At 42.6% G+C, this 27,812-nt stretch overlaps 2 protein-coding genes across 5 annotated transcripts in view; one reads left to right on the top strand and one right to left on the bottom strand.

Moving 5' to 3' along the window:
• Window positions 1-15,954, top strand: part of STK38 (serine/threonine kinase 38) — a 59,584-nt gene extending 43,630 nt beyond the window's left edge. For both annotated transcript variants that reach the window (XM_011986592.1, XM_011986593.1), the window contains exons 8-14: window positions 2,315-2,417; window positions 3,276-3,337; window positions 9,897-10,014; window positions 11,354-11,477; window positions 11,951-12,046; window positions 13,025-13,119; window positions 13,925-15,954. In XM_011986592.1, coding sequence (XP_011841982.1) covers window positions 2,315-2,417; window positions 3,276-3,337; window positions 9,897-10,014; window positions 11,354-11,477; window positions 11,951-12,046; window positions 13,025-13,119; window positions 13,925-14,055 — 729 coding nt within the window. In that variant the 3' untranslated portion in view covers window positions 14,056-15,954. The remainder of the gene's footprint in view (window positions 1-2,314; window positions 2,418-3,275; window positions 3,338-9,896; window positions 10,015-11,353; window positions 11,478-11,950; window positions 12,047-13,024; window positions 13,120-13,924) is intronic.
• A 4,847-nt stretch (window positions 15,955-20,801) lies between these two features.
• KCTD20 (potassium channel tetramerization domain containing 20) overlaps window positions 20,802-27,812 on the bottom strand; it is a 34,345-nt gene continuing 27,334 nt past the window's right edge. For all 3 annotated transcript variants that reach the window (XM_011986589.1, XM_011986590.1, XM_011986591.1), the window contains 2 exons: window positions 25,633-25,743; window positions 20,802-23,065 (listed from right to left, as the gene is read on the bottom strand). In XM_011986589.1, coding sequence (XP_011841979.1) covers window positions 22,773-23,065; window positions 25,633-25,743 — 404 coding nt within the window. In that variant the 3' untranslated portion in view covers window positions 20,802-22,772. The remainder of the gene's footprint in view (window positions 23,066-25,632; window positions 25,744-27,812) is intronic.

Raw genomic sequence — 27,812 nt, 5'->3', positions numbered from 1 at the left:
CACCCCCAACCCCACCCCATCTCCGGAGAGAGCAGTCCTGCATTTCGATTATTAAAGGCCAGGTTCTGAGGCCTAAGTAAACTAACTTATCTAGTTCAGTTTCTTTACATCCCCTTGTTATCTAACCTAAGCCTTTAGGCACCGGATAAGAGAATCTGAATGCCTTCAGCCAAATCCTTTTCTGAAGCTTTTATAAAACTTCCCGGCCTTCTAAGAAGGTTTGCATCTTTCTACAATTTGTCCCACCACACTTACCGAATCCCTACAGATGGGATGAACTGCCTGCGTATGGGAGGTACCCACTCTGGGTCTTTTCTGCACTGAGGCTGCACAGATGCCAGGACGACCTGCCAGCAGAAAGGAGCAACCCACTTGGGGTCTCCTGAGAGCTGTACTGTCACTCAATAAAGCTCCTCTTCACCTTGCTCACCCTCCAGTTGTCCGTATACCTCATTCTTCCTGAATGCGGGACAAAAACCTGGGACCCGCCAAATGGTGGGGCTGAAAGAGCTGTAACACGAACAGGGCTGAAATATGTCCCCTTGCTTGCCGTGTTGCAGGCAACAAGAAGGAGAGAAGCGCTGTGGCCCTTCTGGGAGCTCAGACCTAGGGGCTTCCTGAGCCAGGGCTGTGACACCCTCTTTAGGGCTCTGCAGTTTCTGGCATCTCCAAGCTTCCAGGTGCCACTACATTCCCCTCGTCCATATGCAGGTGCCCACTGCAGAAGCCGCTTGCAGTGCATCTCATCCAACTGCAGGCTTGCATGGAGCCAGCACCTGTGCTGGCGCCTGGAGCTGCCTGCTGTGCCTGGCTGTGTGCAGTGGCCGCCAGTGTGCCTGGCTGTGTGCAGTAGGTGGACCCTGCACTCACACACTCCTTGCCTCTCTGCTTGTCTTGTCCTTGGCAGACTTGGGATCTGGGCTGGTAGCACAAGCCTGCCAGGCTGAGTGGGCGGAATGAGCCCAGCGGACCTGAGTAAAACTCGGGTAAAAGGCACCAGTGACCACAGAGGCTTCCAGCTAGAAGCCCAAGGATCTCGTGGGAGTAGCATTTATCAAGGACTATCCAATAATATTTATTCCCTTTGTCTTTGAAATAGTTTACTGCTGGAATTTATTCCAATGGAATAAGAGGAGAAAAAGCTATATGAACAATTTTGAAAAGATTTACTCTTCATTTAACAACGATTTATTAAGGTCATCCTGAATCATGCCTGGTTAGGTCTGGGAATATAGACTGTCAGAGGGCACCTGATAATCCATGTTGTATGAGAGCTAAGAATTGAAAATGAAATGCACATCCAGTATTAGGGGATGGTAAGGTAAACAATGAAGTGCCAAGTTAATTGAATATTATGGAGACCTTTAAAGTGGTAATTTTGGCCAGGTGTGGTACATGCCTATAATCTCAGAACTTTGGGAGGCTGGGATGGGAGGATCACTTGACCTCAGGAGTTTGAGACCAACCTGGGAAACATAGGGAAACCCTTTATCTCCAAAAAATAAAAAAAATTAGTCGGACGTGGTGGCACGCACCTGAGGTCTCAGCTACTCAGGAAGCTGAGATGGGGGGAACGCTTGAGCCTGGGAGGTCGAGACTGCGGTGAGCCATGATCACGTCACTATACTTCAGCTTGGGTGACACAGCAAGACCATGTCTCAAAAAAAAACTGAAGACCATATAGAAACAGAGAGGAATATTTGATTGAGTGAAAGAAGTAATAAAATTGTCTCTAGATGCTAAGGAGGGGTCAAGATCTGTGTTTAAAAATCAGTATTTGGATAAAACCAAAGATGATACGCAGAAATGAAAATAGCTTTATTAGTATAATAGGATTTGGGATTTTAAAAAAATTTTGGCCGGGCGCGGTGGCTCAAGCCTGTAATCCCAGCACTTTGGGAGGCCAAGACGGGCGGATCACGAGGTCAGGAGATCGAGACCATCCTGGCTAACACGGTGAAACCCCGTCTCTACTAAAAAATACAAAAAAACTAGCTGGGCGAGGTTGCGGGCGCCTGTAGTCCCAGCTACTCGGGAGGCTGAGGCAGGAGAATGGCGTAAACCCAGGAGGCGGAGCTTGCAGTGAGCTGAGATCCGGCCACTGCACTCCAGCCTGGGCGACAGAGCAAGACTCCGTCTCAAAAAAAAAAAAAAAAAATTTTTATCTGCAATTACATGATTTTTCCTATAATAAAAGACGGAGCAGTGTACTGTGGCTGTAGAGCTGTAATGGATGCTGGAAGGAGTAGAAGGTAATGTTCTGTTCTACCTCCAAGAATACTCATCCATCTATCACCTTGTTTCTTCCCCATAGGGCCATGTGAAACTTTCTGACTTTGGTCTTTGCACAGGACTGAAAAAAGCACATAGGACAGAATTTTATAGGAATCTGAACCACAGCCTCCCCAGTGATTTCAGTAAGTGGTAACAATTACGTTAGCCTTTTCATTCTAACTGGGCCTAGAAGAGCTGTTTCCCTTGTAACCAAATTATGCAGGACAGATAGGAGATTCTCACAGCATGAGTGTGTAGAGAATAAAAATACCTTCCCAGGTTTGCCTGTGATTTGTGTTGTCTGGTGAGGCAAGATGAATGAATGGTACCAAATGTGTGAAGACAGAGGTTGAAAGGGGTCTTCTTTAGAGGTCTACTGGGAAGGTCACTGGGGATGAGTATGGGACAGGCAACCAGAAGTAGTAGAGGAAAAACTCCTGGGAACAGCTCTGGGCTAGGTTTATCCTGGGTGCTTCTTTCCTTCATGACAGAAAGAAGTTTATCCTTATGACAGTCACTTCCACTTGAACACTGTGAAATCATTGACAACTGTGTGGTAAAATTACATTTCATCCTAGAAAAGCTTATGTCAAATCATGTATTATAAATTCAGATGTCCCTGATCATATAAGTTACTACTACTTGGAAAATTGATGGTAATTTTGAGAAATTGTGACTGTTGTAGGTCCACGTTAGGACCTCGGTTCTAGTTGAGACTGAATTCCCTGTAATTCTGATTAAGTCCTATATCCTCTGTGGCCACTTGATCCACATGGGAGTACCTTTTACAACCCTGTGTGAGTCTTTTAAGTTAATGCTTTACAGCCTCTGATTTGGGCTTACTGTAAATTTACTAGGATACGTGTCATCTGGAGCTTTTGATGTATGAGTAGAAAGAAAGCAAGACTTTAGGGTTTCATATGACTTGAAAGAGCCTACTAAAAAAAGTAGTAAACAGTTTGGTCTGAACTTTGACCGCAGCTTGTATTCTCTACTTTCAGCTTTCCAGAACATGAATTCCAAAAGGAAAGCAGAAACCTGGAAAAGAAATAGACGTCAGCTAGTAAGTAATATCTGTGGCTTCTGAAATGCTACAAACCAAGTATGTATAAGTTCTAAAGATTTGCACATAAAATTGCATTTGACAGGTATTTGCAATGTGTCCCTTGCTTTTAAGATTACCTAGAGAGAGTGCTGTTGTTAGGTTGGTAGGACCCAAAGGAATCTTTTGAAGGAGGACAGGTAACATTAGGTTGTTTTCATTGTGGCATTTTCCGTGGGTGACCTCATTCTGACCTTTTAGCTTGGTAACAATACCTTTCCTTCCTGCCCCACCTTTTCTTTATTTTTGTAGTGGTAAGGGGGTTGTATTTAAGTTGGAGACCTCTCAAAACTAAGTACAAATACCTACCTAGAGTTTTCAGGCATCAGTTCTCAAACTTCTTAAAAATTTTGATCCACTTGGGCAAGGGCAAGTCAAGACTCCTCAATTCATTTGCCTCACACTTTCTGACTTTGTGATGTGAAAAAGAACCTACTTATAAAGATTGGAGAGAAATATAAGGGGAATGCTTATTTATATGCATTTGACTTTGTGCCCATGTAAAATTATGTCCTACAGGCTGAAAAATAAGAAACATTGTGTTTACCTTGATAGTATGTTGGAAGTACAAATTTACCAGTGAAATATTGCTGTCTAGGCAGAATTTATTTTTTAGCAATAGCTGATTAATTGGTTCTTGTTTGAAGTACAGTGTACATGTTCTGGTGTCCAGTTACTGGAGTTATTGGCCAGATAATAGAAATGTGTATCACTACATTCTTAAGCTTTGCAAGAAACCCATAGCAAATGAAACTGATGATGGGTAAAGCCAAACTAACATTTGGTCATTGGAAAGCAGAATAGCAGCAATGGGAAACTGACTAACTTGGAATGATGGTCATGCAAATGTATTGTCTAGAAATGGCAGCACTTCTGTTTGTCCACATATATGGTAGTAACTTGGCAAGTTTACCAAATACTGTGTTTCAGTCAGAATTCCTAGTGCAATACTGATTTACAGTTCTCTAGAGTACCTTTAATAACACTGTTAGTAAGTCACTAATAGGTGGATGTCAGTTACATGTGAAAATGGAAACCTATGGGATGGTTTAAGAAAGAGTCAAAGGAAAGTTGTGCATTCGTTTTGATTTATTTGAAGCCCACCCATCAGTGGGGCCTCAGACAACATTTACTTGGGAAATCTTCAGTTTAGGACAGTTAGTTACAAAACAGTCTCCCTTCTTTGGGAACTCTGCTACTCTTTAAACTTCTGAATTCTGTATGTGGTTGAAAAATATTTTATGTATCTTGTTGAGGATTAGGGAATGTCAGGAACAAATTTGGTCAGGTGCTTCTATTATGTCTCTCCACAGAGAAGTAGTTTTTAACCTTGGCTGCACAACAGAATCACTTGGGGAACTTCAGAACATGTTGATGTCCAGGTTCCACCCACAGAGATTATGATTCAGTTGGTCTGGGATATACTCTGGGTATCGTATCTGATTTTTAAAAGACTGATTCTACTGTGCAGTGAATGTTGAGAACTTCCACGAAGAGGTTATGTCTTAAATAATAGCTCCTGCATTGTTGGGCAACTAATACTTATCTATTTTTTGGAAACAGAAGGTGAGGAATCTGTGATTTCTGTTCTTTTCTTTTCTTTCTTTCTTTTTTTTTTTTTTTTTCAAGCAGGCCAGCATTTAACCTTTGGCTCCTGTACTAACAAGTATTTTGGGGATAAGGCTTAAGTGTCTTGAATTGTCCCTTATATTCCAAGACAAGCTTTGTGCTCTTTGATGTGTACCCAAGGGTCTTGTCATGATTAGAGGAACCATTTCTGTGGTTCTATAAGGAAAGCAATTTCACAGTTTTCGTGTTTGCAGTTAAATGTCATTTAATAGTTAAAAACATTTTTGAAAATCTCAGTAAACTTAAGGCCCTGATGCTGTGATTAAGGTTCTTGCCTTTTTATACTACATGCAGTAGAAGTGGGAAAGTGTAAATTAAGGTCATCCTCATATTATCTCTTTTCATAACTTGAAGAAAATGAAGCCACCTCTCAGTCTTCTAAATGTTAATTAACTGTGTTACTTTGACCTTTTCTAAGTGATCCCGTTCAGGTAGTACCAAGCTGAAGATAGATATTCGTTAATACTTAATATAAATTTACTGCTCTAAGTTAAGCCTAACATATGTAATTCCTACCCAGCCTATTACTTTTTAGTCCATTGGGAATCACTAAAAAAAGTAGAGGCTTTAGCTTCATTCCTTGGCTACTTAAATAATATTGTAATGTTTTAAATTGTTATGTGGTCCTGTATAACATTAGGCCCTAGTACCTGATTAATATGAGTCAGCTTTAAGTTAATCACAGATATAAAAGATAATAGACACATAGGCATCCGATCTTGGTCAATTTATTTTTTTAGGGTAGGATTTACAGAAGTGATTAGGAAATTAAATTGCTTTATTTCTCTTAAAACCCTGACACAAAATCATAAGGTTAGAACACATTTGGTTGAAATGACTGTTAACAACCGACGGAGCTATTCCAGATTGCAGCTTTCATTGACACTTGAAATACCCAGACAAGAAAAGGAAAAACTGGAGTACAGATTTATGAGGTTGGAGTTGGAGGACACCCTGGTGTGGAAAACTACAAAGGTTTGGGAAGGGGGCAGTCCTTAGATTGGAAAGGACACACCTGGTACAGACAGTGTGGTAAAATACGAGTGAGCTCCTACGGCAGACTCTAGTTTCTGGAATAAGAGCAATACTTTTACCTTGACAGGTTTGAGCCTGCTGTTTGCTATATTTTATAACTCTTAAGAGTTTTTCTTTTTAATGCATTGGTAGCTTGAAGGAGTTCTTTTCCTCTGGCAGTAGACCTCTGGTTTTATCATGGAAATCTTTGAACAAGTAAGATCTGCTTAGATTTACATTCATCTTTGGTAGAGTAAACCTCGTCTCTAAATTAAAGGGTATTTGTATTCTTACCTTTATGATTAGAATGAAAATTCTTAGAGAGGGCCTAATCCACGTTTCAGTCTTTAAAGCTTAAAGACAAAAGACAACACTGGTATTTGTGTTATTTAATATCTGCATTTAAATATATATTATACATATATATACACACACATGCATACACTTAGCTATATGGAAAAAATGGATCCCTACCATACAGTATATGCAAGTCAACTCTAGATGGGAAATTAAACTTTAAAAATTTTTAAAGAAAATACAGGGCAGTATCTTTATGACCTCAGAGTAAAGAAGGATTTCTTAAATAAGGTGCAAGAAGTACAGCTCATAAAGGAAAAAGTTGGTTTATTTTATTACTTTAAGGAAAAAAAACCTTCTGTATATCAAAAGACACAAAGAAATGAAAAGACAAGCCACACGGTACAGCTACTTTGGAATTACCTTTCAGAGTTCGTGTGTACACCCTACAGCGCTGCAATTCTACCCCTAGTCATAAGCCCTGGAGAAATTGCACATGTGAACCAGGAGACATGCAGAAGAATGTTTATTGCATTTTCATAATAGCAAAAGACTGGGAATAACCCAGTGTCCATCCACAGGAAAATAGTTACATTCTGGAATAGAATATTTTGCAGCAGTAAAAATAATTGAACTACAGCTACGTGTGACAGCGTGAATCAATTTTAGAAACATAAAGTTGAGAGGAAGAATCTAATAACAGAAGACTGTATATAGAATGGTACCATTTTAATAAAGCTCAAAAATAAAATCTCATTTAGAGAGATACCTGGCAAAATTCTTTTTAAAAGCTAAGGAGTGACAAAACATGAAATTCGGCATAGTGGTTAAGAGAAGCAGGAGAGACGGGGAAGAGTACATGTTTAGCTTAATATTGTTATTACTTGGTTCTTCAGTTGAACTCATGGGTATTCATTTTCGTGATTATGCATTATAATTTGATAATGTATGTAATTAACACATGTATATATGTGACATATTTTGGTAACAAATACTACTTCATTAAAAAAAAAGTCACAATAAAAATAACAAGCCTCATTCTGGGAGAAGATATTTGCAGTATACAAGTATCTTAAACAGATTAATGTCCTGAATTCATAAAGAATTCCTATGAATCGATAAGAAAAAGACAACACAACTTAAGCAAATACTAATGGACAAAGGACCTGAACAGGAATTCATAGTAAAAACCTGGATGGCTAATTAAAATACGAGTGTGCTCAGCCCTACTTGAAATAAAGTAAATGCAAATTAAAACAAGATCCCAGCCATGCTGGCACATCCCTAGAGTCCCAGCTACTCAGAAGGCTGAGGCAGGAGAATCCCTTGAGGCCAGGATTTCAAGGCTACAGTGAGCTGTGATCATACCACTGCACTCCAGCCTGGGTGACAGGCTTTTTCTTTCGCTTAAAAAGAAAAAAAGGTCCCATTTCATATTCATCAGATTGGTAAAAATAAAAATTAAAAATCTGACAAAGCCAAGTCTTGGTGAGATGTGGAGCACCAGAAGCTAATCCCCACCAGGATTGGTTTAAATAGGGACTAACTACTTTGGAGGACTTGGAAGATACTTCAAGTTTAGATGCTTATAACCCAAGGCTCAGCAATATTCTAGTTTATACTCTAGAGAAATGCTTGCACAGTGCCCAAGAAAGTATTACAAGAATGTTTATTCAGGTGTTACTTGTCATAGTGAAATACTGGAAGCAATGTAACTGTCCATTACAGAAGAACGGATAAAAACTATTGTGATTAATTTATATAACAGTATAGCATACAGCAGAGAAGTGAGTGAACTAGAGTGAACTACGTGAATAAATCTCAAAACTAATGTTAAGACAAACAGGGCCGGGTGCGGCAGCTCATGCCTGTAATCCCAGCACTTTGGGAGGCGGAGGCAGGTGGATCACTTGAGGTCAGGAGTTCGTGACCAGCCTGGCCAAAGTGGTGAAACCCTGTCTCTACTAAAAATACAAAAAATTAGCCAGGTGTGGTTCATCTCAAAAAAAAAAAAAAAAGACAAATGATCTGAGACAAATATGGCAAATTATTAATCTCTTTAATACGAGTAATGGGTCTGTATTGTCTGTTCCTTTTTTGTATATGTTTGTAATATTTCATAATACATGTTTTAAAAAACAATACAACTGTAATTTAAAAATTTATATAATATATAATATTTAAAGCACCTAGATCAGCGCCTTACACATGGTAAGCCCTCAGATGTTAAGTACATTAGGAGGCTTTAATTGTACTTTCTCCTCTTATTTTGCAGTCCTGGTATGTTAGAGTAGAATACTGGGATGCAGAAAATGTTTCTCTTGGTCGAGTATGGTGGCTCACACCTATAATCCCAGCACTTTGGGAGGCTGAGGTGGGAAGATCACTTGAGCCTAGGAGTCTGGGCAAGATGGCAAAACCCCATCTCTGCAAAAAAATTTAAAAATTAGCCAGGTGTGGTGGCATGCACCTATGGTCGTAGCTACTCTGGTGGCTGACATGGGAAGATCTCTTGAGTCTAGGAGTTTGAGGTGAACTATCATTGTGCCACTGCACTCCAGCCTGGGCTACAAAGGGAGACCCCCGTCTCTTAGAAAAAGAGAACAGTTATCCAAGAACTATGTACAAAAACAATTATGTTTGGTAAATAGGTATTTATAAACGTTAACTTATAGGATATAACTTTAGCTTTTGATCATAAAGCTTCCCTTTATGATTGTGTCAAATCAAAGAATGTGTATCATAGAAAGAGGGATGGTTTGGAGTAAGATATTATAATTTCTATCTTTTTTTTTTTTTTTTTTTTTGAGACAGAGTCTCACTCTGTCACCAGGCTGGAGTGCAGTGGCATGATCTCGGCTCACTGCAACTTCTGCCTCCTGGGTTCAAGCGATTCTCCTGCCTCAGCCTTTCGAGAAGCTGGTACTACAGGTGCACCCCACCATGCCCAGCTAATTTTTGTATTTTTAGTAGAGACTGGGTTTCACCATGTTGGCCAGGATGGTCTCGATCTCTTGACCTCATGATCCACCCACCTTTCAGCCTCTCAAAGTGCTGGGATTACAGGCGTGAGCCACTGCTCGCAGCCAGATACTTAATCTCTAAACTGGGCTGTACCACCTGACTAGTTCTGGGGTCTTGGGCAAAGCCATTTTGAGCATCAAATTGTATCTGCAAAGTTAGGCTAATAAGGTCCTCCTTGGAAAAGTTTTGTCGGGATTAAATGAACTCATGTATATGAAATTTTATATATATGTATATATAACTCATGTTATATATAAAGTACAGAGCCTGGTACTTAATGGGTGCTCAGTGAATTGTAATACTAGTTATTATGACAGAGATGCCTTCGCCGTAGTGACTGATAGTTAAGAAGGGTCTCCCACCTCATTAACAAAGCTTTCTTGTTCATTTTGGAAAGTGCTTTGGCAAATCAAGCTTGCCGTTAAGCTACTGGGCAGTCCCGCGTATTTAGCTTGGGGGTAGCTTCTGGTGGTATTCATAGCCTTTGGTTTCTAGAACAGAACTCTGGGCACCTCCTGCCTGGCTGGGCCTCCCTGATGTGTGGTCCATGTTTCAGGCCTTCTCCACAGTAGGCACTCCTGACTACATTGCTCCTGAGGTGTTCATGCAGACCGGGTACAACAAGCTCTGTGATTGGTGGTCGCTTGGGGTGATCATGTATGAGATGCTCATCGGTAAGTTGCATGGTTTCAGAGGACTTTTTCTGTGCATCCGTGACAGACTTCTACATTGATATCAGCCTCTGTTTCAACTGGCAGTGATCTAAGTGATTTCCCCACTTGTCTTTCAAAGTGAATTGTTTTAGACAGATGACAACTTTTTCAGTAAGATGTATCCCACTCCATTCTTAGGCTTACTGGCATCCTGCAATTGCTTTGTTGATCATTTTTTATGTTTTTCTTTCTCTTATACCTTCATCTTCTCCATCTAGAAGCTCTTTCAGTCACTAGCACTTATTAACATCTGTTGTATGCAGAGCATTTTAACTGGGCATTGCCTCACTTTTCTAATATGCTACCCCCTTCCTCTGTCAAAGCCTTCAAATCATGGGACCCTGTGGCCTCTCTCCCTCTTATTGTATTGGTGTATCTCTGTGTTTATGGGACGCATCTGTGGGGGTGGTCATGTGCCAGCGAGCAAGTATACCCTTGTTGGTTCCGAGTGAGTCTATCTGGCTGCTTTGGCTTCAGGAACATGGGAACAATGCCTTTGGAGGTGGGCGTATACCATCTGGAGGGAAGATGGGGTGATACGGTGTGTGCGTGTTTGTCTTCTTGCCTGTAGTTCTCGAAAAGACGCATGGTGGTCCTTTTTAAATCTATGCTTTTTTCTTATTCACGTTATTTGGTACTTTACCCATATAAGGGTATTTCTGGAATGATACTGTTTCATCCTTTCATTTCTTCTTTGGGCATGGTGATTCCCACACCTGCAATTCTATTTATGTCCTCCTTTCTTTTCCCAGCTCTACCTATTAGCTGACTTCCTAGTGGTACCAGAAGCATGATTTCACTTTGGGTCTGGGAGTTTGGGGGAAAATGAAAAATAGGTTTAGATATTTTCTGGGATAAGTGGAAATCCTGTCTATGTCATAGAGGGATGGCCATACAGAGTAATCCAGTAGTCATTAAAGACATACAGAATCAGGCCGGGCACAGTGGCTTATGCCTGTAGTCCCAGCACTTTGGGAGGTTGAGGCGGTAGGATCGCTTAAACCCAGGAGTTCAAAACAAGCCTGGTCAACGTAGCGAGACTCTGTCTTTACAAAAGAAAAATAAAAAATCAGCTGGGTGTGGTGGTGCTCTTCTGTAGTCCCACCTACTGAGGAGGCTGAGGCAGGAATTCAAGGCTGCAGTGAACCATGATTGCACCACTACACTCAGCCTAGGTAACAGAGTGAGACCCTGTCTCAAAAAAAAAAAAAAAGACATATAGAATTGTATTAAGGAGAGTAATCTTGGTCAGATTCAAAGTTCTGGAGTGTAAAAGCTCCGAAGTTCCTTTTTATTACAGGCTACCCACCTTTCTGTTCGGAGACCCCTCAAGAGACATACAAGAAGGTGATGAACTGGAAAGAAACTTTGACTTTTCCTCCGGAAGTTCCCATCTCTGAGAAGGCCAAGGATCTAATTTTGAGGTATTAGAGAACATCCCTCCACCTTCTTTCTCAGCTTTTTCATATGAATAATTCCATTTTTTTTTAACTGTTATTATCTCCTGAATCTGCTTTCTGTTTCCTCCTGTTCCTCTCTTTAAACGAATAAAAAGGCTGTGTGTGGTGGCTCACACCTATAATCCCAGCATTTTGGGAGGCTGAGGCAGGGGGATCACTTGAGCCCAGGAATTTGAGACTAGCCTGGACAACACAGCAAAACTCCACCTCTAAAAAAAAAAAAAATTGGCTAGGCATGGTGGAACCTGTGGTCCCAGCTACTTGGTAGGCTGAGATGGGAGGATCACTTGAGCCCAGGAAGTTGAAGCTGCAGTGAGCCTTGATTGTGCTACTGCACTCCAGCCTGGGTGACAGAGTGAGACCTTGTCTCAAAAAAAAAAAAAAGTTTTTCTGAAGAGACTGCTTGAGGTGTGCTGAAAGGCCTCTGTCTTTTCCAGATTCTGCTGTGAATGGGAACATAGAATTGGAGCTCCTGGAGTTGAGGAAATAAAAAGTAACTCTTTTTTTGAAGGCGTTGACTGGGAACATATCAGGTATATCCATATAAACACTTTCAGAATTATTTCAGAAAGTCTCTAGTTTACTTAATAATAATTTGGAAGGACCATCATTGGCAAGCCAAGTAAGGGAAGAGAGCTTCTTAGAGATTTAGGATCTTTTCCTGATTTTCATTCATGGTGATTGGGCGTTGGGTTTTTTGTCAGCCATGTGTCATGGAATATATTGAATCTAGCAGTTATTTACAAAGTGAAGTGAACTTTTGTTTTTTGTGGTGGAGGGAGCATCTAGGAAGTGTATTACCCTTTACCTAGAACTCAGCAACCTCTTAGGGCCCGCCAGCGGGCCTGTTCCTGCCCACAGGGTGGAAGGTATCACTGAAACATAGAGAAGGGAGAAAGGAGTGGAGGAAAGATTGGAGGGGTGAAAGTGGAGAGGGAAAGGGGAGAGTGAAAATTTTTATGGTGGGGGTCGTAGACTATGGCCAATAGCCATGAGAGCCTAGACCACCTGCTGTAGTCCAGACCTTCTCATTCAGCAGTCATTGGTTATTAAATAGAAGGTGAAGAAGTTTTCATTTATTTATAATTGTGTTCTGATGTGCTGCTTGTAATTTTTTACCTTTGCCACTTTTTTAGCTATCCTACTCGTTGGCACCTCCAGTAGAAGAAGGGCAGAGCCCTACACAAGGGGACATTTAGAGGCTCAGTTTCCCTTTTTAGTAGACAGGACAGGCCATTGGGGGAGTTACACTAACTTAAGGTTTTAGTTATTCTTGTCTTTTTTCTAGCTATGAATGATTGAGTTTTTTTTTTTTTAATCATAATTTACTTTGGGTACAGTCAGTTGGCTTGGTTGGTCAGTTTTTGTAAGTTTTTCAGAGAAAATAAATGCTGCCTGCCAGTGAAGAGTCTTCTCATGTCAGACCAGGGGTCTTTTTTGGAGAAAGACTTGAGTGGTATGATCCATATGATTACTAACTTAGTAATTTTTGGCATGTGTATTCTTGGCAGAGAGAGACCTGCTGCAATATCTATTGAAATCAAAAGCATTGATGATACTTCAAACTTCGATGAGTTTCCAGAATCTGATATTCTTAAGCCAACAGGTAACACCACCAGCATTGTCTCCTGCTGCCTTATAAGCACATTATTTACCCCCAATTTTGGGATGATGTTTACAAGTCAGGGTAGTGAACATGGAGAGGAACTTCAGTTCTTCACGTTCTTTGTAAGTACTTTTCCAGTTCTAATGCTAGGTAGTGGTGAAACCTTGGTGAATGGAAAATGAATATCAGCTCCCATGTTTAGACTGCTCAACTGGGTAAGTTACAAAAATCTGTTCCTTTGTTATTTACTGAGTGTTAGGTAATCTGAAATGACAGGAATGGGAAAATAAAACATTAAAAAATTTGTGAAGAAATACGAGATTTAAAGAACATGAGCAAGAAAATGTAGAAAATTCATAGAGTGAGGCCAGGCACGGTGGCTCACGCCTGAAATCCCAGCACTTTGGGAGGCCGAGGTGGGCAGATCACGAGGTCAAGAGATTGAGACCATCCTGGCCAACGTGCTGAAACCTCATCTCTACTAAAAATACAAAAATTAGCTGGGTGTGGTGGTGCATGCCTGTAGTACCAGCTTCTCGAAAGGCTGAGGCAGGAGAATTGCTTGAACCCAGGAGGCAGAAGTTGCAGTGAGCCGAGATCGTGCCACTGCACTCCAGCCTGGCGACAGAGCGAGACTCTGTCTCAAAAACAAAAACAAAAACAAAAAAAAAGAATATTCATAGAGTGAAAAATAAGCTTTGCCAAATAGAAACTGGTATGTTCTTCAGGGCGCCGTCTTCAGCACCGTGAGTAGTCCTTTGGAGGTAAGGCAGTGAATCAACTCTCACATCTGTTTCTTTCCCAGTGGCCACAAGTAATCACCCTGAGACTGACTACAAGAACAAAGACTGGGTCTTCATCAATTACACGTACAAGCGCTTTGAGGGCCTGACTGCAAGGGGGGCAATACCTTCCTACATGAAAGCAGCAAAATAATTCTCTTGCCATGGAATCCTACATGGAACAGAGTTCTTTGTGCAACATCATGCTTTTCCTCCCACACTCTTGAAGAGCTTCCAAGAAGTTGATGGAACCCACCAGTATGTCATAGTAAAGTCTCCTGAAATGCGATAGTAAGAGGATTTCTTCCATAATGCATCTGAAAAACTGTAAACAAAGACAACCATTTCTACTGCATCGGCCATAAACAGCTATCCTGCTTCTTCCGAAGCATCATGAGCCAATTTGGTAGGTGTTTTAAAAACAACTTGAGTTTTCCTAAGTTCATCAGAATGAAGGGGAAAAACAGCCATCATCCAACATTATTGAGATTGTCTTGTATAGTCATCGAATGTCAGCCAATTCCTGTGATTTTGTGACACGCTATCTGCCAAGCCCACCAAGTATTTCCTTTATAGCTGAAAGTTCCATAGTACTAAGGAAATAAAGCAATAAAGACAGTCTCAGCAGCCAGGATTCTGGCTGAAGGAAATGATCCACCACCCTGAGGGTGGTGATGGTAGTTTCTACCCATACCTCAGCCTCAGGCAAGTGGCTTATAGCCTCCATTCATGGTGCACTTTATTATATGGTACTAAGATAAAGACTGTCAATCCATTGATTTATCTCCTCCCTGTCCCCCATCTAAAATATCCATGCTGCTTTTCTGAGTGTTGATGGGGGTTACCAGCTTGATCCATTGTTGCTCTTAGAAGGCCCGGAAAGTCTTTGGGCATTGCCAAGGAATCCCGGATTATGTGGAAAACCCTCACTTTCTCTTCACGGCTGTACCAGAAAATCCCTAAGACAGATGTTGCTGTGGACCAGCAATACCTGCAAGTGCTGCCAGCGGGAACTCAGTTTATTCCTGGGAACTTAACAAGGAGAGCCCAGGCCTAGGCAGGAGGCCTGGAACCCTCTTGGCTAAGGTGCTTTTCCTGTTCCTGCAAGGTCTCCAGAACCTCTTTGGAAATGGTGAAGGAACCAGCCCAATAGAAGTAGAGCCAGCTGACAAGTCTTTGTAAAGTTCACTCCTCAGTCCTTGGCACAACCATGTTTTGTCTTCTCTCTTGGTATTTCTTCTCTCTCAACTTTAAGTAGCCATTTTGCCTTGGAATCATGATTACAATTTTTTCCTTTGCAGATGCCTTCCTGGAGGATACTCCTCCCCACCATAAAGGGTCGCCTGCAACTTAGGCGGATTGGGTCTCTCTGCTGTGTCGTTCTCTCATGAGAGACCCTCTGAATTGTATAGCACAAAGTGCCTTCTGTTTCACAGCTGCCACCACCTTTAGAGGAATTTTGTCAGAAAAATGTGGAGGCTCCATATTAATGCATTGTTTTTTAAAACGTTTTGATAACTCTTAAAGCATCATTTGCACCTGTGTGGGAACTTTGCCTGCTGCAGAGCATTGTGGCCGAGCTGCAGCTGGGAGCCTGCTTTCTGCCAGTAATGAGGTTGTGAAGATCAGTTTTGAAAGGAAAGTATGTCCTAGCTTAGCCATTCAGAAGAGAAAAATGGAATATCAGAGTTACGGTTGTCAGTGAAACTGCTTTGGGTTTTAACCTCTTAGAGGAAGAAAAAAGGTTAGGGAAGTCTCAACTCTGGATGAAGGTGATGTGTTTGCCTCTCAGTCTTTCATTCATAGCCTGCTAGTGAAAAGGAAGTAAATGAGATTCTTTTGTGTAACTTTGTAGTCTCTGTATTACCAAATATTTGGGGTGTTGACTCCTGTGTGTTTTGCAAGAATGTTTGGTAAGCCTGGGTAAAGAGAAGTAACTGCAGTGTTGGGAGAGTCTTTGTGTGGGGGAGTGGCAGGGGATGATTTGTTTTAGGGGAAAATGCCCACATTTTAACTTTTAAACTTAGGAATAAACTGTGTGAAAACAGTAGTGGAAATATGTGATGTGATTTATTAAACTGATAAGAACAGATACTGCATTTAATCTTAGCAAAAAGGCCAAGAAGGGATTGTGATGTGATTTAAAGCAAATAGTGGCATATAACTTAGAGGCAGAGTGCTGGTGGCTGCTTTTAACTAACCCCTTTGTCCACAAACCATTAGAACGCCTAATTTCAAGTGTTAATTTCAAAACTGTGTCACCATCTTCATGCAAAGTGCTTTTCCATCTCAGGGAAGCTGGGACTGACTTTTGTTCTTAGGGAGCTAGTCTCCTGAATCACTGTGCATATGAAGAGACTTCTCTTGCCCCGACTGCATGTGCTGCTTCCACCCATCTCAGTGTTGCAGGGCAGTGGGCCCTCCCCTCACAGTAAGGCCAAGGGCACATCCTGACAAAAGTGCTGTCATCTGGTGGACCTTTTGTACAGCCCTTTACAGCCTAGCCCCATTTTTTCCCAGCCTGGAGTCAACCAGGAATCTCATGAGCTCATAAGATGGAAATGTTGGCCAGGTGCAGTGGCTCATACCTGTAATCCTAGGACTTTGGGAGGCCGAGGCAGGGGGATCACAAGGTCAGAAAACCGAGACCATCCTGGCTAACACAGTGAAATCCCGGCTCTACTAAAAATACAAAAATTAGCTGGGCATGGTGGCACGAGCCTGTAGTCTCAGCTACTCAGGAGGCTGAGGCAAGAGAATCGCTTGAACCCAGGAGGCAGAGGTTGCAGTGAGCTGAGATCGTGCCATTGCACTCCAGCCTGGGCGACAGAGCGGGACTCCGTCTCAAAAAGAAAAAGGAATTGTTCAGCACTGTGTCCATCAGAGCAGGGTTCAGTCTCTGAGATGTTGTGTACTGAAGGAGTCCCATATGCCCCACTTATTAGCCCCTTTCTGGGTAGGGAAAAGCACCTCAAGGAGTCAAGAAGGGAGGGGCAAAGACCAACTAAGAGTAGAAACTGCAGGCAGAGAAAGCTAAATGCAGCCAAAATGGGTAATGGCTTTCTAAGGCTTATGAATCCTAAGAAACATGTTGGGCAACACTGGCTCAGTGTTGATCCTGTTCACAGAAATTGTTTCCTACTCCCATTGGGGGAGTGAGAAAATAGTATGTAACTACTGCATACTAAAATGAAACCAAAATCATATCATTCGGTCTCCCAGTTCAGGAGTGCATCACCATTTTCTTCAGTACCTGTTTTTCTTTTTAGTTGGCTTGGTTGATTGACATTTATTTCATACTCTCCTCCCCTGCATCTCAATTACCCTGGCTGCTTTTCTGAGTGTTGATGGGTGGTTACCAGCTTGATCCATTGTTGCTCTTAGAATTACTTTCAGAGGGCTGGGTATGATGGCTCACGCTTTAATCCCAGCACTTTGGGAGGCTGAAGTGAGTGGATCGCTTGAGCCTAGTTCAAGACCAACCTGGGCAACATGGCGAAACCCTGCCTCTACCAAAAATACAAAAAATTAGTGTGGTGGCACGTGTCTGTGGTCCCAGCTGCTCAGGAGTCTGAGGTGGGAGAATCACTTGAGCCTGGGAGGTGGAGGTTGCAATGAGCTGAGATCGTGCCATCATTGCACTCCAGCCTGGGTGACAGAGTGAGACTGTCTCAAAAAAAAACAAAAGGTCAGAAGTAAGATTCACATGAGTTGCTTCAGGATTAATACTCAGATTCTGCAAAACAGATTGCCAATTTGAAAACTCATCTATACGGCCTAATAGCAGTCCCCCTCTGCCATCAGTAGGTAATGTTCTTTGTCAGACTTACTTCCTTGGAAAGCACTTTTTTAGATCGCCTTGTCCTGGTTCTCCTTGGCTTCTGTGTAACCCAAGTGGTGTTTTTAATTGAATTCAGAAGGATTCAGTGAATGATATTTTCATTTCCTACAGAGCATATTTCTCTGGAATGATCCATCAAAGCCAACACTGACAAAAACGGCCTCCGTGATGCTTTTTCACGCACATTTTCAGAGAGAAGACACCTTGCCCAAGCAACATTCAAGCGTCTGTGACGCACAGAGCTCAGTTCCAGGCAGTCTGGTGAGGCAACAGGGAGCTCACTGTGGTTCCGAATTGCAGATCAGTTTGAAAGAATTCCCACCAAGTGGCTTAATGGAATGTAGCATCACCTTATTTACATTAGTGTTGATGTGACTTTGATGACAAGCCAACCCAGAGTTATGAGCAGCTTAGTGAAGCATCCCAGAGATGTTTTTATTTAGGCAGCAGTGATTTGGCAGAAGGAAAACAAGCAGTCCAGGGTTTTGTAGGCTGGTCGTTACGCTCCTGTTGTGGTGGAGGCATGGATCTATGAATAGGTATTACTTTTGTGAAGAGCATAAGGAACACTCTGCAGTCACTTTTACTTTGTTTCTCACTTCCCCTCTTTAATCCATGCTCGTCTGGTCTCTGCCCCATGTGTGAAATGTTAGTATTAATTATCTGCTGTGTAAAACATGCTTGTATTTGTTATCACTCCTCTAGTCACTGGTGTTCTGCCATATCCATTGGGTTCCCTTCAGTCCTCATCTTGATCTGCTGCATTCATACTGTTAACCTTTAAAACAAACAAACTCTCCTTCCATCTCCCTGACTTCCTTACTAGTTCCACAACACTTAAATGTTGGTGCTGGTGCCTTTGCCCTCTTCAGTCGTGTGATCTCTTGGTGATCTCCATACTGTGGCTTCAACTACCACCTTGGCAGGGAAGTCCTCAAAGACCCACCTACTTTGTTTTTTTTAAGACGGAGTCTCACTCTGTCACCCAGGCTGGAGTGCAGTGGCACAATCTCGGCTCACTGCAGCCTCCACCTCACAGGTTCAAGTGATTCTTCTGCCTCAGCCTCCCCAGTACTTGGGACTACAGGCACGTGCCACTACGCCTGGCTGATTTTTGTATTTTTAGGAGAGAGAGGGTTTTGCCACCTTGGCCAGGCTGGTCTCGAACTCCTGACCTCAAGTGATCCACCCATCTGGCCTCCCAAAGTGCTGGGATTACAGGCATGAGCCACCGCGCCCAGCCCAAATCTTTATTTCTAATTTTACTTTCTGCTAAAAAAAAAACCAGACACTCAAATGATAATATTTTATTATAGAAAAAGCATCCCAAATACAGGATTTCGTAAACACTGGTAGGTGAACAAGTGCAATTTTAAAAGTAAATACAAAGTAAAGAGGCAAAACCTACAAGCATTTTGCCTTCAGAAGAAAATGTAATGTTCTCCTGCACTAGTGATCCCACCCAGAACACAAATATGGCTCTGTCTCCCATGAAGGCATCAGATTTGCTTTCTGAGCTCAGTATACCCATTTCAACAATTGCAAAGTGATGGCAAGAAGTGGCATTGAATACATTACTACAAACCTTTGACTTAAAATGTTGAGACAGGGTCTTGCTCTGCCATCCAGGCTGGAGTGCAGTGGCGTCATCATATCTCACTGCAACCTCATCCTCCTGAGCTCAAGAGTCATCCTGCCTCGGCCTCTTGAGTAGCTGGGACTACAGGTATGCACTACCATGTCCATGCCTGGTTATTTTTTTATTTTTTATGTTGCCCAGGCCAGTCTCAAACTCCTGACCTCAAGTGATCCTCCCACCTTGGCCTCCCAAAGTGCTGGGATTACCGGCATGAGCCACTGCACCCAGCCAAAACCTTTTTTTTCTTTCTTTCTTTTTTGAGACAGAGTCTTGCTCTGTTGCCCAGGCTGGAGTGCAGTGGCACAATCTTGGCTTGCTGCAACCTCCACCTCCCAGGTTCAAGCAATTCTCCTGCCTCAGCCTCCCAAGTAGCTGGGACTACAGGCGCTCGCCATCACACCCAGCTGATTTTTTTGTATTTTTAGTAGACACGGGGTTTCACTGTTGGCCAGGCTGGTCTCAAACTCCTGACCTTAGGTGATTTGCTGGCCTTGGCCTCCCAAAGTGCTGGGATTACAGGCGTGAGCCACCATGCCTGGCCAAAAACCCTTGCTTTTTAACTTCAGAACACTTAAATGTTAACAATACATTATAAGCCTTTCCAGGGCCTAGGGGAAACCATTAAATGATCTGACTCACTTGTCATCTTGCCCGCCCTCCAACTCCTCAGTGGCAAATGTTTCCTCATCGAAACAGCATGGTATGATGCAGATGCAAACTCAAGATTGTAAACTTCAGATTCGGGTTAATCTCGGCTTGCCGGTTACTCTGGCTAAAACCATTTTCTTATGAAAATGTTTCTCTGTCAACAGCCTGGCTTGCTTATTTAGGCACTTAGAAGAAAACACCAAACCCAAGTTCCACCTTTTTACAATTACAAATGCCTCTTACCCATCTGGCCAGTAACCAACTATGAAGGGGGTGACTTCAACCCAGCCCTTGTTTCTGTGAGGACTGAGAGGTCCTGCTTTTGCAGAATGGCCTGCCCCTGGGAATGGAGCAGGCTTGGGTGAGCTCCAGGTGGAGGGTGATGGGTGGGGCATAGACATAAACCTTCCTCTCCACCAGAAGGAACCGGTGATCCCAGCTTTTCCTTCAGTCACCACCACCTCGTGACACTAGAAAGCCTACCATCAAAGATTTCCAGCTTACTGAAACCCCACAGGTTGGGGTTAAATGCATGTTAACCTAACTTGGGGGAAAAAAGACCTCAATCTGGAAAGCCTGAGCAAAGTAAAGGGTTACACAGAACAGTGTCAAGTATATGCCATACTTCATACCTGGTATTTTCCCTAAGCAAGAACTAATTAGTTTTCATTTTTAAGTGTTAGCTGTGGCATGTTTACACTTAAATGTTGACAATACCTAAGCTGTGAAACAGAAGTTATACATACTTATTATGGAATATACAAACACTAGGTAATTCAAATTTCCTTTGTAATGGCATGGAAGTCTACTGAGAAGCAGAAAAGAAGCACCATTTAACAATTATCTGGGCTAGTCAACTGGTAGTGGGTATAAATGTACTGGTAAGGTCAAGGCCAAACCTGACCTCAAATATGAGCCAATTAGTTTCATAGAAGTAAAATTACCTTCTAGCTACAAATAATCCTAACCCTTAATCCAGGCCATTGGCCTTGCAAATGGATGCCAATAGTCATCTGGTGGGGAATAGCTCAATTTAACCACTTACTACATCCTAGTGAAGAACAGAGTATTAATTTCCACAGTGATGCCAGTCATATGTAGAGAACATAAGAACACTTCTTCAGCCCTGGAAAGAGCTTTCAAATCTACCCGGCTTTTAACTTTGGATGATTATGACTAGGTCATTACATGGAATTGAGTAGCCTCTCCTACACAGGATGAGCATCCCAAATCCAAAAATCCAAAATCTGAAGTGCTCCAAAGTCTTTTTTTTTTTTTTGAGTGCTGACATGATGTTCAAAAGCCTTTCAGATTTCGGGTACTTAACTGTTAGGTATTCCAAAATGTGAAACCTGAAACCTTTCTGGTCCCAAGCATTTTGGATAAGAGATACTCAACCTGTATTCCAGTCAGCTTCTACCACAAACTGGGAGATAATCCCAAAATACTTTTATCTGGCTCTGGACTCTAAATTTAGCGGTACTATTAATAGCCATGGAGAAGAGGAAGGAAGATGGTTCAGCACTGTGGGGGCTGAGAAGGGTGATCTGGGTGATCATGCACTGATAATAGAGCTGATCAAATAAAATGACTGGGCTTAATTTCCATTTAACTCACCCTTCCTTTAGGGATGACACTGGTATAATTTTCTTACCCAATGTGTGAGCAGCTATTAGGCTATTTCAAGAACCAAAATACACTGATATCCAAAAATCCCATGGTATGAAAAGATAAGAGAAAAATCCTGCTAGGACAGCGACTGTGCAGATGATGCTTCCCACCCAGCTTCACTGCATACACCCCGTGCTGGCACTCTTACAAGTCTTTCTGTTGAGAAACTGAGCAATTGTGAGCAATTTCTGTCCTCATCTTAAAAGCCTTTAAGCCATATCTAAGGTCTCCTAGCCACATCCACAGCAATGTGCTGCTCCAGAGTGTTAAGACCTATGGTTTCACACCAGATTCCAAGCCAGGATAACCCAATTGGCCTGATTTGGAGGTTCTTCTACTTGTGAGTTTCATTCCAAATGAATCATCCATTTGTTTTTAGACTCCAAAACCTTGAAGCTAAAAAGGTCTCATCAACATGATTATTCCATTATCCTTCCTGCCAAAGAACCTGTGGTTTTGAATTGTTTGCTGCGTTAATGAGAAGCAAATCTGAATTTAACCTCTTAGGAATTTCCTTTTGGACATTCTGAACGAGACCCTAGTTCTTTCCAGATGCAATTTGGGTGCAGAGGCCACCAAGAATGGCATCTTCATTAACCTCTAATGAGCATCCGATTGGTGCCTGTTTTTAAAAGTTAGAGATTGTCACCTTTTAAGTTTGGTCCCTTTGCTACTAAGCAATTTGCCTGGTATAAAACAAAACAAAAACAAAACAAAAACAAAACCCAAGAACACAGTATAAAGGATAAGGACTGCTTTGCTAAACACAAGGCAACAGTCTTGACTTCCTTTCCTGCTTTTGCCGTTACACAAAGACTCAGTGAACAGCACCAGACCCAAATTTTTCAAGTTATCAGGGATGCTGCAAAGATGGTAGCTAATTTGAGTACTTCTTCATCCCCTGCCAGAGGCACAGACTTACTGGAAAGGACACATGTTAATTATGGGAGAAAGGAAAAGGATAGGGGAGAAGCATGATTCCTACTCAGGGTGAGACAAATCATGAGGGAGGGCTGGCTGCAGGCATCTTAGGTGAGATGGGCTCCCACAAGGGGTAGACCCACAGCTGGCCCTAATCCTGAAAGTCGTTAGAAGCCATCTGAGAAAGTGGGGCATTTAGCCGGTCAAGTTCATCCACTTGGGGTGGGTGATGCATTAATATTTCATGGTCCTCCAAGACATCATCTCCAGCAGCTACCAGATTCGTGAGGGATTTGCTTCGAACACACTGGAAATCCACATGGCGACTCTTCCCTTCTTCCTTTTCCCATGACATCTGGATGAAGGGGCGTTGTACGTAATTATAGATGACTTCAGACCGGCCACCAGGCCTTCTCTTAATTTTTTCTTTACAGGTAGGGTAACCTGCAACGGAAAAAGGCCATTCTCATGACTAACACATTGTGCTCACTCTGCTGTCCATACTTTCTCCTTCGTAACCACATCAGTTTTCTCCCAAAATCACAGCACAGAAAATATGGGGGAAGTGACCAGTCCCTGCCCCATGCTCTCCCAGCCCCAGTCACTTACATGTTCACTTCCTTTTAGTCAGATAGTAGGTCTTGTCCCTAGAAGGAACTAATCTGAGAAGTAACAAGAATTCTATCCCTTCTAATGGAAAGGAGAGAAGCCTCTAACTAGTTCAGGAGCCTGTTGTTGCTGGCAACAATACCATAGAACAAAAATCCTGCCAAGGCATGGCTACCCTAGTCCTCTTAATTCTGTTGCTTAGAGGGCATACTGTATGAGAAATAGTTAAGGAAATGTGGAATGTTTAGCCTAAAGAAAAAACAAAGATGCTGCCTAAAATATGTGAAAGTCTGTCACATGGAAATGGGAAAAATAGTCAAAGTAGCTTCAGAGGCTATTAACTAGAAGGCACGCAGGAGAGGGAGGCCGTTATGTATTAAATATGTATGGCATAATGTTCTAATGGTTTGATGGGTGGTTCTGGGAAATGCACCCAACAGACAAGGGAAAGACCGAGTAGGAGGAGATTTAATAATCTCAAAAATGTCTTCCGGCCGGGCGCAGTGGCTCAAGCCTGTAATCCCAGCACTTTGGGAGGCCGAGACGGGTGGATCACGAGGTCAGGAGATCGAGACCATCCTGGCGAACATGGTGAAACCCCGTCTCTACTAAAAAATACAAAAAACTAGCCGGGCGAGGTGGCGGGTGCCTGTAGTCCCAGCTACTCGGGAGGCTGAGGCAGGAGAATGGCGTGAACCCGGGAGGCGGAGCTTGCAGTGAGCTGAGATCCGGCCACTGCACTCCAGCTCGGGAGACAGAGCGAGACTCCGTCTCAAAAAAAAAAAAAAAAAAAAAAAAAATGTCTTCCAAGGCTGGGCACTGTGGCTCACACCTGTAATTCTAGCACTTTGGGAGGGCAAGGCAGGAGGATCACTTGAGTCCAGGAGTTCAGAACCAGTCTAGGCCAGAGGGAGAGCTCATCTCTTAGAAAAAAGGTTAAAAATAATAATAATGGAGCACAGTGGTGCGTGCCTGTGGTCTCTGCTACACGGCAGGCTGAGGCAGGAGGACCAGTTGAGCCCAGGAAGGCAAGAATGCAGTAAGCCATGATTGTGTCACACTGTACTCCAGTGTGAGCAGAAGTACTCCAGTGTGTCTCTTTAAAAAAAAAAAAAAAAAGTCTTCCAACTTTATATTCAACTTAAGTCAGACACAATGAAGCTTTGACGGGTTCTGTGGGCAGAAATGAGGCCACAAGAGTAGCAAAGCACAAGAGTCAAACAAAGATCCACGTAGGAGGTCAGGCGCGGTGGTTCCCACTTGTAATCCCAGCACTTTGGGAGGCCAAGGTAGGCGGATCACGAGATCAGAAGATCGAGACCATCCTGGCTAACATGGTGAAACCCCATCTCTACTAAAAATACAAAAAAATTAGGCAGGTGTGGTGGCAAGTGCCTGTAGTCCCAGCTACTCAGGAGGCTGAGGCAGAAGAATCACGTGAATCAAGGAGGCAGAGCTTGCAGTGAGCCGAGATGGTGCCACTGCACTCCAACTGGGCGACAGAGTGAGACTCCATCTCAAAAAAAAAAACATCCACATAGGGGAGACCAGATGACTTTAGCACTCTCCAGGAATCAGTCTCTTGAGAGCCTTCCATGGGGACCACAGGCTGGGAGCCACTGCTCAAGATCATTCAAAGTAGTTCTGTTAATATATTCAGACATTCCTCAAAAGTATGGAATAATCTTTTTTTTTTTTTTTTTTTTTTAGACGAAGTTTAACTCTTGTTGCCTAGGCTGGAGTGCAATGGCACGATCTCAGCTCCCTGCAACCTTTGCCTCTCGGGTTCAAGTGATTCTCCTGCCTCAGCCTCCTGAGTAGCTGGGATTACAGGCATGTGCTACCATACAAAAATACAAGTTTTATATTTTTAGTAGAGACAGGGTTTCTCCATGTTGGTCAGGCTGGTCTCAAACTCTTGACCTCAAGTGATCTGCCTGCCTTGGCCTCCCAAAGTGCTGGGATTATAGGCATGAGAAACTGCGCCCAGCTGGAATAATCTTAAATTTTGAGTCCCCAAGTTATTTTTTCAGAAGGACCCTTCCAGATGCCAGAAACATCTTCACCAAGACTGGTGGCAGAACGACGCTCTCACCTGGTGAGCCCACAAACCCTGCTGTATCTCCCTACCACTGTCCTTTGCCCTCACTGCTCTTTATCCTGAAGTAGTAAACTCGAACTTGTTTCTGTGGCTGCTCTGAACCATTTTCAACTGGAGATAAAATGAAAAGAAAAATGACAAAAACAAAAACAGGAACCCTTCAAACTTGAGTAAGAATGTGGTTTTCATGTATGCCTATTTTCTAGGCCCTCTGGAGGCTAAATTTTGAGGACATAAGCTGTGGCCATAGACCCAACCTGAATATTGACTGGGATTTTTTTTTTTTTTTTTTTTTTTTTACCTTCAATTCCAATGCGAATGTTTTTCAGGCCCCGTTCCTTTAACACTGTTTTTGCAACATCCCTATTCTCAATATATTTGAAGAATCTGTACAGCTTGGAGCTATAAAGAACTGTAAAAGAAAAAATAGGGGTTAGCCATGGAGTAAAGACCTAAGAGGAAAGAGATAAGCTAACAGAATCAAACTAATGAAAGATATACTTGACCACTAATCCCAAATAATCCAGATGGATCAAAGATTAAATGTTAAATAATACATAAACCATAAGAGAAATTTTTATAGTCTCAGGGTGGGGACTTTCTGGGTACAACGTTAAACCTAGAAGTCATAAAAGCTGATGATTATAGAAATATAACATCTCTGCATAGCCTAAACCACCATTTACCAAAGCTAAAAAGACACCTGAATGAGAAAATATTTGCAACTCATAAAAGGCTAATTTCCTTAATTAGAAAGAGCCGCCACAAATAGAACTTTCACAAATCACTAAGTAAAAGGACTAACAATCTGATTTCATAATGGGGCAAAAGGCGCAAACACCATTAACAAAAAAGGAAATTTCAATGGCTCTTGAAAACTAAAAAGGTTTTGGCTGGGTGTGGTGGCTCACACCTGTAATCCCAGCACTTTGGGAGGCTGAGGCAGGCAGATCAGTTGAAGTCAGGAGTTGGAGACCAGCCTGGCCAACATGGTAAAACCCCATCTCTACTAAAAATACAAAAATTAGGCGTACTGGTGGGTGTCTGTAATCCCAGCTACTTGGGAGGCTGAGGCTGGAGAAGCAATTGAACCCAGGAGGCGGGAAGTTGCAGTGAGCCGAGATCATGCCATTGCACTCCAGCCTGGCCAAGAGAAAGGAGATACCATCTCAAAAAAAAAAAAAAAATTTCAGCCTCACTCATGAAATAAAAAATGTAATTAAAACTCATGCCAATCATGAGATTCTACGGTTTTTTTACCTATTAAGAAAGTAGCAAAGATAAAAGTCTTAAAAACACTGTTTTGGGGCCAGGCACAGTGGCTCACGCCTGTAATCCCAACACTTTGGGTGGCAGATACGGGAAGATGGCTTGAGGCCAGGAGTTTGAGACTAGCCTAGGCAAGGCAACATAGACCCCATTTCTACACACACACACACACAAAATTAGCCAGTCATGGTGGCACACACCTGCAGCCCAGGCTACTTGGAGGCTGAGGTGGGAGAATCACTTGAGACTAGGAGTTTGAGGCTGCAGTGAGCCATGGTTGCACCACTGCACTCCAGCCTGGGTGAAAGAGCAAGATTCTATCTCAAAAAAAAAAAAAAAAAAAAAGCCACTGTTTTGGTGAGGGGGTGGGAAACCTGTCATGTATTGTTTTTTGAGTGTAAATTGGTACAAATTTTATGGAGCATAATTTGGCAACATCTATCAAAATTATAAAGGTATAATTTTTTTTTTTTTTTTGAGATGGAGTCTCGCTGTGTCACCCAGGCTATAATGCAGTGACGTGATCTCGGCTCACTGCAACATCCAACGTCCACCTCCTGGGTTCAAGTGATTCTCCTGCCTCTCAGCCTCCTGAGTAGCTGGGATTACAGGCATGAGCCACCACGCCCAGCTAATTTTTGTATTTTTAATAGAAACGGGGTTTCACTATATTGGCAAGGGTGGTCGTGAACTCCTGACCTCAAGCAATCCGCCCACCTTGGCCTCCCAAAGTGCTGGGATTACAGGCATGAGCCACTGCGCCTGGCCAATAGTTTAAATGTCCAGGAATGGCTGGTTAAATCAATTATGGCACATTTGTGCAAGGGAATACTATAGAGCCGCAGAAAAAGAATGTTGAAGATTTTTTTTTTTTTTTTTGAGACGGAGTCTCACGCTGTCACCTGGCCTGGAGTGCAATGGCGCGATCTCGGCTCACTGCAACCTCTGTCTCCCAGGTTCACCTGATTCTCCTGCCTCAGCCTCCTGAGTAGCTGGGACTACAGGCACACACCACCATGCCTGGCTAATTTTTTGTATTTTTAGTAGAGACGGGCTTTCATTATGTTGGCCAGACTGGTCTCGAACTCCTGACCTCGTGATTCTCCCACCTCAGCCTCCCAAAGTGCTGGGATTACAGGCGTAAGCCACCGTGCCCGGACCATAATATCGAAGATTTTTGTTAACACATGGCACAGAAGAGCTGTATAATAT

Source organism: Mandrillus leucophaeus, unplaced genomic scaffold (genome assembly GCF_000951045.1).
Source record: "Mandrillus leucophaeus isolate KB7577 unplaced genomic scaffold, Mleu.le_1.0 Scaffold3, whole genome shotgun sequence".
Classification (NCBI taxonomy): domain Eukaryota; kingdom Metazoa; phylum Chordata; class Mammalia; order Primates; family Cercopithecidae; genus Mandrillus; species Mandrillus leucophaeus.
This window is presented reverse-complemented; position numbering and strand designations above follow the sequence as displayed.